Source organism: Asparagus officinalis, chromosome 1, assembly GCF_001876935.1.
Source record: "Asparagus officinalis chromosome 1, Aspof.V1, whole genome shotgun sequence".
Lineage (NCBI taxonomy): Eukaryota > Viridiplantae > Streptophyta > Magnoliopsida > Asparagales > Asparagaceae > Asparagus > Asparagus officinalis.
In genome coordinates, this window is record NC_033794.1 from 83,955,709 (window position 1) to 83,968,079 (window position 12,371).

A 12,371-nucleotide genomic window follows, 5' to 3' on the forward strand; every position below is an offset into this window, starting at 1 on the left:
AGTCTGCATCCTCTCAATTGTAGATTGCGCAACAAAAGGAGTAAGAATCTCATGATCATCATCAATCATCTCCGTTGATTCATTCAAATCATTAATCAAATCTTCTTCCATTTCATCAGCCCAAGAGGGGGAAAAAGAGGTCTCACCTAGTTAACGAGCTGGACCAGATCTGAGAATGCCTGGTTTTGAAATTGACTTAGATTTAGTCAGGATCTCCTCCATTAGCATTTTCTTCTTAGATCCCTTAGGGCCAGTGCTTTCCATCTCCATTACATTTCTGGATGAAGCACTGAAATTACTTAAAGCAACTGGAAATTTGGCAAGTTCAACCGAAGAAAAGTGATTCGTGGATGTGGAGACAAATCCTAAAGGTGAGGGATTTGGTATTGAGAAGATTTGGGAATGTGCACAACCAACTCAGAGCTATTGCTAACTGTCACAGCAATGGAAAAATGAAAATTTCATCTATCTATAACACTATCTCCCAATCTTCAGCAGCTGTACCCTGGGCGAAGACAGTTTGGGGTGATTTGCATTATCCCAAGCATTCGATAATCCTATGGCTTGCTACTCTATCAAAACTTCTGACTAAAGACAGATTGTGTCGTATGGGTATATTGGAAATCAACCAGTGTGTGCTTTGTGCTGATTCTGTTAGTCAACCTTTTTCTTCTTATGTTTGGATTAATCTGATGGCATGGATGAAGTTTACTTGGAGATCCTGCTGCTGGAGTCAGGTAATGAGATGGTATAGCAACAATTTGAGGGGTCTTGGATTCATGAAAAAACTCAAGAGAATGATGTTATCTGGAGCAATTTATTGGATATGGAAGGAGAGAAATTTGAGGATTTTCCAACAAAGAACCCGCAGCCCTAACCAGCTTATCAAGGAAATTAAGATTTCATTACTCTTGAAAGCTCTTAATGATGATGTTCCTGAATACTTAAGAGAAGAAGTAGCAAAATTGTAAACTGTAGATAGGTTTCTGTTTTTTGTTTGCCAGACAAAGTTCTGGTAGTTCTTGTTGCTCTTTTATTTCAATATTTTTGTGATGAATAAAATTTATTTCATTGACCAAAAAAAATAAAGGCTCAATGTTCTTATTTTGTGAAAGAAACAAGAACAGAAGTAAATATCTCGACGATGCGAGATAAATACTCTTCTCAAGATCAAATCGACGTTTGATCCTAAGGAAATGACCGAAGGATGCTGAAGGTGCTACAGATCTCTTGAACTCTTCTTCTTTATGCTGAAGAACTCGCCAAGAACTCGCCTTTAGATCTAACTTTTGTGCTCCTCACTCTCCAAAATGTCAGGGCTTCGCCGTTGCTTAGATCTCCTCAATCAGCACGTCATCAATTGCTAATTACCCTTCATAAATGACAAGGGGGAGGGAGTATTTATAGGGGTTCGGATGTCATGTTCATGGATAAGAGTGTATCTTTAGCCAATAGCTGTTCTCTCACGTTTAAGGCTTAAGGATAGCCTTAAGGTAGTTAGGGAGGTTTCAGAACCATCGAAACAGATCGAAAACCATCAAAACGCGTCCCGGGAATCCCGATTGGTGCGAAACACCCTCAGTGTTTGCACCATGTGTGAAACAGTCTTGGTGTTTCACACATGGGTGCGAAACACCAAGGGTGTTTCACACTTCTGGGTGCGAAACACAAGGCTACTTTTGTTATTATTCCACCGTTTCGCCGTTTTTTGCATCCGTTGACTCATACGCTTTGCTAACTTACTTCGTGCGCTTGTTTGCTTCTTCACGGCATCGAATGATCCTTTGACTCAGATGATGACATTCATTGCCTTCTCTTCCTCTCGAGTTGTGTGCGATAACCTATATGCAATTTTTGACGCCTACAATGTTGAAGGAGATAAAGTTACTATAAAAATTGTGTAATTTCTTGGTTTATATATAGGCATGATGTGTTATATGTGATTGGATGATAGTCATAATTAAAGTTCTCTTTGTAAAAAACATTTAAATTTTAAAAATTAGAATTTGATTAGGATTGTGTTTCATTGTTTATTTTGAATTTAGAGATGTTTAGCAAGTTATGCCTTCGGTTTTCAAGTGCACTCAATCTAATTAAAAAACATATCAGACTCCCTTTAAAAGCACAAGTTCGGGAAAATCTTTCTGTAAACAAAAGTACCCCTATAAAGTTTGATTGAGTGCACTTGAAAACCGAAGGCATAACTTGAAAATTTATCCCACAAATTATCCCAGTTCCAGTTTTAAGTTCTAGGATAATTCAAACTTTATAGGGGTACTTTTGTTTACAGAAAGATTTTCCCGAACTTGTGCTTTTAAAGGGAGTCTGATATGTTGTGAGCAATGTTTGAAATACATGTATAAGATCAATAGATTTGTATCCGATTCAAAATTGTTCACAATAAGGACTTGAAAATTTTAGAAGTCATTTACAATTAAAAAAAAGGCGTTTGGTTACCGGCCACTATAATACAAGTTTAATTGCCTACAACTGCAGTTATCATAACTATGGTGACATTTATTAGTAATTATTTGGTTTAGCGTTATTTTTTTGTTTTGTTATTACACTATAGTTGCATGTATTTGATTTGGACGGTCCAAATTTTTTTCACCTTCTATTTGATTTGTAGTATCAATCTAGCAAAATTTTTTTGCAACTTATATCAATTCAATAGCTTATCACTTTTGCAATTACAGTTACAACTGCATTTATTAGTGATAGTACGGCGAAAAAGGGGACTAATCTGGAGCGTCTCCTTTTTTTCCCTAGGATCTAAATCATGTTAAAATCAACCTATAACCAATTGTGAAAACTCAAAGATGTTGTAATCTTGTTGTTATATCTACATACATCACATATCATAAGTAAGAATCGAACATGAAATGTAAGAGTAAATAAATAGAGAAGATAAAAGATAGGAATAAAGTGATCATCTCATTTTATTCATCTTCATTTCTCCATACATTTTGTTGTCCATGACATACATTATATAGATGGATAATAAGAAGACTAAAGGACATGGGTTAATGAAGAGTCATCTAATTAATTTTTCATATTCAAGTAATATCCACATTCAACTTATCTTCTAGATTTCAATACTCCCCCTTGGACATTACTTCGTGATGTCAATGCCTCGTTAAAAACCTCGTTAGAAAAAACCCAGTGGCAAAAACTAGTCGAGAAAAGGAGTACATTACATACATATATTATTTCTGTTACATCAGTTGTCTTTTTAAAAACCTTTTGCTAAGAAAAACCATGTAGGACAAAAACTTAGCAAAGGAAAAAAGAGTATAACAATAGATCTTCGGGATCCAAACTTGTATTGCATTAGCTGCCTCGTTAAAAAACCTTTGGCTAAAAAAACCCAGTAGGACAAAAACTTAGCTAAGGAAAAAAGAGTACAGCCACCGTCTTTGGGGTTTGATCTTCAGGATTATTCTAAAAAATAATTTGCACCCCCTCAAGACAACAAACATTCAAGTCTATTTATACCGTGGTGGCCAAGCACGATACCATAAAATTAAAAGTTGATGTATTAAGGGATTTGGTGATCAAATCGTCTAGATTGTCACTACTTAGAACGAACTTATCTATGTTAATTTCATTGTTATTTTCGAGCGCAAGTGGATAAAAATTTTCTACATCTCATTTATGCAACACAAGTTACGTTGTCCTTAGAAAAGATAGCGGGGGTAATATCCTTGTTTAATATGCCACACGATCATCGAATATGTTTTATCAGCGATTTGAACCTTACACGTTCACATGGGGCACATATAGTGGAACAATCTCTGAGTGGTTTTAACTAGTAAACATTGTCTGCTTAATAGACCTCTAAGAAATAACAGTACCACTATAGAAAAAACATAACCAGTCAGAGATTTGGCAATATGGGGATCAATCATATAACCAACATCAGAATAGCCGACCACTGTCATATTTCAATTTTTTTTATAGAATAAACAAAGATCTCTTGAAGATACCAGAGGATATATTTAACATTATTTCAATATATCCTTTCAGGAGATGCACTAATTCTTGCTAGCATGTGTAACACAAATGTAATATAAGGCATGGTGCAATTTGTAAGCTAAATAAGTGCTTCAATAGCGCGCTCAAATACGGGACTTCGGGTCCTAAAATATCCTCGTTATCTTCTTTAGGTTTGTATGGGTCTTTATTCACTTCAAGGGATTTACCAACCATTGGTGTGCTAAGTTTATGAGATTTATTCATTTAAAATCTCTCCATGACCTTCTTTAGGTTAGTTGACTGGTATACCAATATTTCTTTAGGAACATGCTCGATCTGCAGGTCGAGACAATACTTGGTTTTTCCCAAGTTTTTTCGTTTCAAACTCTGTCTTTAGGCATGAGCTAGCTTCTATAAGCTCCTTGTGCATTCCAATAACATTTATATCATCAATATAGACTGAGATAATACATAAGTCATTTTCAGCTTTCTTTATAAACACACAAGGGCAGACATCATTATTTGTATATTTGCTCTTCAGGAGGAACTCACTTAGTCGGTTATACCATATTCTACCCGATTGTTTCAAGTCGTATAACGACCTTTGCAATTTAATGTTATACATGTTGTGATTCTCGTTTTCTCTCAATTCAGGAATTTTAAGTCCATCAGGGACATTCATATAAAAATATTAGCGTCTAATGACACATGTAAAAATATGGTCATGATGTACATATACTGCATATATAAATTCATAGTTTCTTCCATAGGCATTAACTTGCGGAACGTAATACAATCACTAATATGAGAATATTTTACATCTAAATCGATGCTGGGTCTCTGCGTGAACCCATTGAGCTATGAATCTCACTTTATATCTCACCACCTTACAATTCTTATTTATTTTTCTTACGAAGACCCATTTATATCCTGCAGGGATATAAGGACTACAGTTTCAAAATACTTTAGCGAGTTCAGCTCAGCCTCAATTGCCACTTTTCCATCTCACCTAGTCCGAGTGCTTCAAGCACTCTGCTACCGACTTAGATTATGGATCCAGATTATTTTCAAAGATAGTAAGAGCAACTGTAGAGGCAACTATGTTATCTACAACTTTTATATTTCTATTATATATTTCTCCTTTTTCACAAATTCGTGGCCATTTCAATTCTTATTTTATGTCAACCAAATCCTCATCATTTCCCTTAACAATTGGATTTGGTCGTTCCGCATCTTATTTTATGTCAACCAAATCCTCATCATTTCCCTTAACAATTGGATTTGGTCGTTCCGCATCTCCAATATTATGATTATCAAGTGCACGTGCATCCGCATCTCCAATATTATGATTATCAAGTGCACGTGCAATTTACTGGAGATTTCGTCTTCAGGACAAGCTTCTTCCGGAGGTTATGGGAGTGACTATCTTTCTATATTAGATTTGGTGTGTCGCGAACTTTTATCTTTTTTATTAACAAGTTTCCTATGCTTCTAGTGCAGTACGCTTCTGGCGTACCAAATCATCAATGATTTACTCAACATGAATATGGGGCTTAGTCACTCTTTTCTTAGCAGATTATCACGTGAACTTCTAGTTCAGTTTGACTAGTACGTGGATAAAAATATTAAAGATCTTTTTCATACATGGAATTTCTTGATATTATTTTGTATTTTAGGCACTAATCTCCCCCTAATGTCGAGAATTGATCTTTAATAAAAATACAGTTAGCGTACCAAATTGTAAATTGATCCCCTAACATGGACCATAGGTACTAAATTAAAAGACGGAGTTTCATAAAAAATGTATGTACCTTCACCGAGGTCCCATAGAGGTACGCTATGGTGGTGATATAGAAACATGGACTACAAATAAAGAATACGCAGATGAGAAATGTTTCGCTTCTTCACCACGTATTAGATAAAGGGAGAAATTGTGATATGTAATTGGTCGGATTTGGTTTGAATGCCCCATTTAATTTAAGGAAATCCGACAAATCATATTTTGCCCAAGATGACCCAATAGCTCATGCTAGAATTTAAAAGAATTTGGCTCCCTAAATCTTAAAAATTATTGCAACATGATGTATTTTAGGTTATACAAATTCTAAAGTGTATAAATAAAAACCACATAGGTTCACAAGAGTTTAAAGCAAACTCAAGTTAAAAGTGTATAAATAAAAACCACATAGGTTCACAAGAGTTTAAAGCAAACTCAAGTTAAATCAAAATTGTCTAACAAATGCATATAATCCAAATATAAGAGTTTAAAGCAAACTCAAGTTAAATCAAAATTGTCTAACAAATGCATATAATCCAAATATAGAAAAACTAAATAGTTTACCTTGACCACTTCGATAAGATCCGCTTCAATATCCACTACCTCCCCTCGTCCAAGCTTATGAATATTAGTTTGAATTATGATATGTGCTTCAGGCACTATGACTGAACCAATTAAATTTGCATTATTATTTCTCACAACAGCTGGTTGTATTTTTAACAACTACTAATACAAGGTTTAGTTCATAATGCTTTTAGTTGTACTATTGTAAGAGTACAAGGTTACTTGTTGAATTGTATTCAGTCGTATTGTAAGAGTACAAGGTTACTTGTTGAATTGTATTCAGTCGAGGGTTTAAAATCCAAAAATGGCTACAGGATAAGATCTCCTACTATGTTCATAGCCTCCCCCTTGTCCACGCATATAAGTAATTTTCTGTTTTGTAGCATGTGCTCCAAACACAACTCGTAAGCCAACTAATCTAATATTATGATTTCTCATCAACAGTTTGTTGTGATTCTCTACAACTCCAAATGTAGATATCAAAACAGAATGCTTGACATAATCATTTTTGGCCATGTACTGCTACTGGAGTACAATACTACTTGCATGGAATGAGAAAAAAAATCTTTTCGATCAATACTGCGAGCTTCACCCACTAGACAATATGGCACATGGTTGAATCATATTTAGTCATGTATTTGAAATCTAAAAAGTTCTGATTCAGTCTTCTAGTTACGTTTGAGGGAAGATTATTAGATTCCATAGATCAAAGCGATCCTTCAGGGATTGCCCAGAAAAGTGAATACTTTTTCAATGAGTCATTAATTTTTCACGTCTTAGTTGATAGAGAGAAAATTTAAAGCATTTGCTTTCTGGGCAAAGATACTTAAAGAATCAAGAGATATAATCGTGCAAGAATCATAAGGGTATCTAGTAAAAATGAACGTTCGAGGCCAAAGATAATTAATAATTACTATCATATATCGCAGTACACTAATCATGGGGACGAAAAATTAGTACATGGGAAATTAGAAATATTCACATTTTAATAAGATCACACATAATTACCAAAATCATTAAGCTCCTTTTTCTAAAGATCTTAATAAAGGTTATCTTTCAAATGTCTGCTTCTGGCAAACTAGTCTGATATTAAAATTCACACAAAAATTTTAATGCTCGGGTGATCAATGCCCATCACAAACTCAAGCAAGTAGAAATTAAACAAAGACATAACCAGTTTGTGCTATCATTTCTTCTAAACTCAAGGTTTCCAGATTCAAAACACCACCAAGGCAATTTTGGATAGAAACTAATATTACATAATTTCAGTGGAGAAGAAGAATCAGTGCAATTAGCAATAAAAAATGGACCACTTATGAACACCAACATGAGCTTTAAAAACCCACAACTTAATTTCAAGTTTTCATGAGGCTTAGATTTTACTTTAAGCAAGCAAATAGAATATTTAAAGCAAAAGCATCAAATATATGTAGTACTTATAAGTAGTACTAGTGCGTGGTAAAGTGATTCAAAGATGAAAGTTCCAAATAAAACTTCAAATTGAAATATACAATTAATCTAATTTGCATCTTCTTTAGTGCATGCAATGGATGAACTTATAAGTAGTACTTAGTAAATATAATTGGATAATTGAGTTCACAACAAGAGTCATTTAATCAATCATGCAAAGCATAAAAAGTGGAAATATAAGCTTTTGCATCCACAGTTAAATATCTGATGGACCAAAAGGAAACTGGAATGCATAGATGCAAAGCTAAGCCATAGAATAGCAAAAGCGGAAAGGTTAACGCTTCTAAGATTCCATGCGGCTGACAAATTTAAAAATCTCAAACATTTCGATCTCCTTTACAAGTGCATTCATCAATCCTTCTATCTCAGTAAATGCATTACCATGTACAAAATCCATATTCTTTCAGAATATCCATATTTGTAAACAAGTTCCCAAGACTAAGGTCAAACTATAGATAAGAAACTTAACTAAAACTAACAATATCCAATAAAATTTGCCAGTAGCTCTTACAGGGGATAAATAAAAAAAATATTTGCTATTAATTCGACGAAAAGCTTGATACTATGTAAATAGACAAAGGCTGAATGTATTATGTATTGTTACCTCATAAGATGTGTACACCGAAATATCTTTTACCATCAATGGACGATTACGAATCGGCTACCTAGAGCTTTCGTGCTGATAACGTGTTGTAATCTTGTTTTTATATCTACATACATTACATATCATAAGTAAGAATCGAACATGAAATGTAAGAGTAAATAAATAGAGAAGAGAAAAGATAGGGAGAAAGTGATCATCTATGTGATTGTATTACGTTCCGCAAGTTAATGTCTATGGTAGAAACTATGAATTTATATATACAGTATATGTACGTCATGACCATATTTTTATATGTGTCATTAGATACTAATATTTTTATATGAAAGTCACTGATAGACTTAAAATTCCTTAATTGAGAGAAAACGAGAATCACAACATGTATAGCATTAAATTGCAAAGGTCGTTATACGACTTGAAACAGTCGGGTAGAATATGGTATAACCGACTGAGTGAGTTCCTCCTGAAGAGGAGATATGCAAATAATGATGTCTGCCCTTGTGTGTTTATAAAGAAATTCAAAAATGACTTCTGTATTATCTCAGTCTATATTGATGATATAAATGTTATTGGAACGCACAATGAGCTTACAGAAGCTAGCTCATGCCTAAAGACGGAGTTTGAAACGAAAAAACTTGGGAAAAACCAAGTATTGTCTCGACCTGCAGATCGAGCATGTTCCTAAAGAAATATTGATATACCAATCAACCTACCTGAAGAAGGTCATGGAGAGTTTTTAAATGAATAAAATGAGATGATCACTTTCTCCCTATCTTTTCTCGTCTCTATTTATTTACTCTTACATTTCATGTTCGATTCTTACTTATGATATGTGATGTATGTAGATATAACAACAAGATTACAACAAAAGAAAAGTAAAATCATAATGTTGCAAGAGGGTAATTCATGAACTACTTTTCCTTGGCTCAGGTGAATTCATTTAAGATGAGTTGCAATAAATGAGCAGGTCCATGAATTTGATTGAACCCAATAAATACTCTCTTAATTGCTGCACAATTTCACAGATTTATACTCCCAGGGACTGAAGCATTGAGGACCACATCTATATGATATAACTGCTAAGATTATTAATGCCGAAATTAGATCTTCTTCAAGACTTCAACGGAAATCATGTGATATTTGCTGCAGAAGAAGTAACTCAGTTTGCAGAGTTCGAGTTGGAGTTAGGATATGGTTCAGCGGAGTTTGGGGCGGACCACTTTGTTTTGTGGGAAAGTAGAATTTTGCTCTCTTTTTAACTCCCTTTCGTTAGAAGCTTTGTTTGGCTCGTTATGACTACAAGGTTTGAAATTGCATCACAGAGGGTGTTTGTTGGGGCCTATTTTTTGAAGCTTTTTTAAGCTACTGAGTTTTGAATGACTTTCAGTTTTTATGATAAACTTGTTTAAAAGATTGATGGGCAGAGTAATAATTTATTTGGTCAAATGTAACTGCTTCGATGAGCTTGTAAAATAGTCTTTCAAAGCTGTAGTATACTAGCTAGCATTTTATAGCGGGACTTAAAAACTAGCTTAATTACTTTAGAAGTAGATGTTACCAGACAGTTAATTATGAAAAAATTACCTTAGAAGTTACTTTGACAAAAAATATGTACAACTGAACCATTTTAAGATCGATGTAACTGTTTATTTCTATTTTACTGATAAATATATTTGCAATTGCTATTTCATTCCATTCTAAGTGACTTATAGTACAGATTAGGACATGCATGTCACGCTCGTATTTATTTGTTATACAATAAAAAGTTTCAAGTTGTTACCCCTATAACCGTTAATCTCCGACAAAAATCTGAAAGACCTAACATATGCAAATAAAAATCATCAATTACAACTACAACTGCAAATTAATTCACAGCCTCAATAAGTCATTATAACTACATCTGTAACATTGTGAAAATTTAAAACTAAACCCACTGCGTGCACAACTTTGCGAAAGCATTTTCATGTAACTGTTATCTGTATTGCAATTATAATCACAACACCTCAGAATATCCCTGATTAAAACCCTGAAGTCATGGCAAGTTCTCAAAGATAGTTCATACTCTTAACATATTCTTTTTGCACGTTGAGCATCTCTTTTGGATCCTCAATGTTTGTTTTGATACTATAATAACTTGCCTTCTATCTACTCGATTAAAACTTCGAAATAATAATGATAATTGATTGTTATAACTTTACACTATTTCAAATTAATAAATCTGTAATCAGGTCTTAATAAATAGCAAGATGGAAAATTAGATAGAAACGCTTCCGATTTCATACTGTGAAGAAAATAAGGGTTAATTGTGAACAAACCCCCCTGTAGTATCACCCAATTGCCTCTATCATTTTATTTGTTGGGAATTGACCCATTGTAGTGCTACTTATTACAAAAAGACTCCCTGAGTGAATTTCTTTAACTCTTCAAATTGTTAAAATGCTTGAGGAGACTGATAAAACCCTATTGCCGAGGATAGGCACCCAATTGCTAATTTATTTTACTTTTAAAAGTGGTGAAAGGGTTTACCAAACAGGTGTAATCACTCTTGGACCAATACTATAAGGGTTCTATTCACAACAAGTAGAACTACAAGGTGTCTATTTGCAAAAAATAAAATTATGGGGTTTTTATGTAATTGGGTGATATCCCCGGGTCTGTTTAAAATTAAGCCAAAAAAATTAAATAAAAAAATGAAAAAAGCCCACGATGGCAAGCATTAATACCAGGCCCTAAATTATCTACTGGGCTTAATTCAAATAAACTACATTGGGTGTCCATGGATATCCTTTGGAAGCAAAGTGGATCTAACTTTAAAACGATCAAATTGTCAAGCTCTTCATTTGTAAAGGTTTTGTAGCCCAGCAGCCCAATTAAGCCTCCCTGGCAACCCGAGCAATGAGATCGGGATAAAAAGTTGGAAAGCGGCTCTATGATTCAAAAAATTTCCTTTTCGTGTTTCACTATTGAGAAGATTTTTCTCTAAAATTTAGAGAAAGTGGATGGAAAAAAAATTAAACTTTTCTTCTCGCTTTTGACGGTTCCGATTTCTATGATAACCAAACAAAACATGAAAAATGTATGATACATTAATTTTGCCTTTAACTTTCTGACATTTCTATTTTACATTTTATTACTTAAAAAAGATGGTTGAAAATGTACAAAACATCTATTATATGACGGAAAAGTCAAACAATATGTCGATGCCGCTAAACATGTTTCCTTTTCTGTAACATTTTCAATGTGGAGTCATTAGGAGATGTCCAAGAGATGCCGCGATCTGCTAATAACAAAATGATGCAGCGAAATGCGACACTTTCTATTTGTAACTAAATTAACCTTTAAACATGGATACAGCTGCATCTAGCTTAATTCCGGTGTCTCTTTGAGCCCTGTAGGGTTGCCAGCCAGCATAAAGTAAGATTTTTTAGAGATCAATTAGCCCATAATTGAGTTATTTAGGGACCAATTAGATTAGATTATAGGGTACAGGTCTTTTTTTTTTTCTAAAGAAATATATTGAGTACAGTTTTGGTTAGCTCAAGTTCATGGCAGAGATCATCAGCCTTTTGTTGCAGAATGCAGCAAGTCCACGACCTACGAGATCGTTAGATTCCTTCGAAAATTTTCAACCCAAATCATAGTGACCTCTAAAGATTCAGTGCTCCTGTGCACATTCTCTTCAATGCGCGAGGTGCACAAATTAATCTGCAGGTACTATTTATAAGCTTATCTATAAAAATTTGAAACAAATAACATAGCCCGGAAGAAGATGCATGCCAGTCTTGTATTTCTTCGAGACATTTGAAGAGTGAGAAACAAAGAAGGAAAATAAAATATTTGAAGAGTGAGAAACAAAGAAGGGAAATAAACACTAGAGTGTAGTAGGTGCATCGATTGATCAAACCCTCGGTGAGCTCTGACGGTGTGCACAAAACCAGTTGGACCAACAGTGGTTGGACCGTCCTGGATAGCACATTAGCACCT

General features: G+C 34.2%; 1 protein-coding gene across 1 annotated transcript; it reads left to right on the forward strand.

Moving 5' to 3' along the window:
• Positions 351-971, forward strand: LOC109836698. Its single transcript, XM_020404680.1, has one exon. The coding sequence runs from the start codon at positions 351-353 to the stop codon at positions 969-971; it is 621 nt and encodes a 206-aa protein (XP_020260269.1).

Coding starts and splice junctions, on each gene's coding strand:
- LOC109836698 (XM_020404680.1), top strand. CDS start 351: ATGTGGAGACAAATCCTAAAGGTGAGGGATTTGGTATTGAGAAGATTT.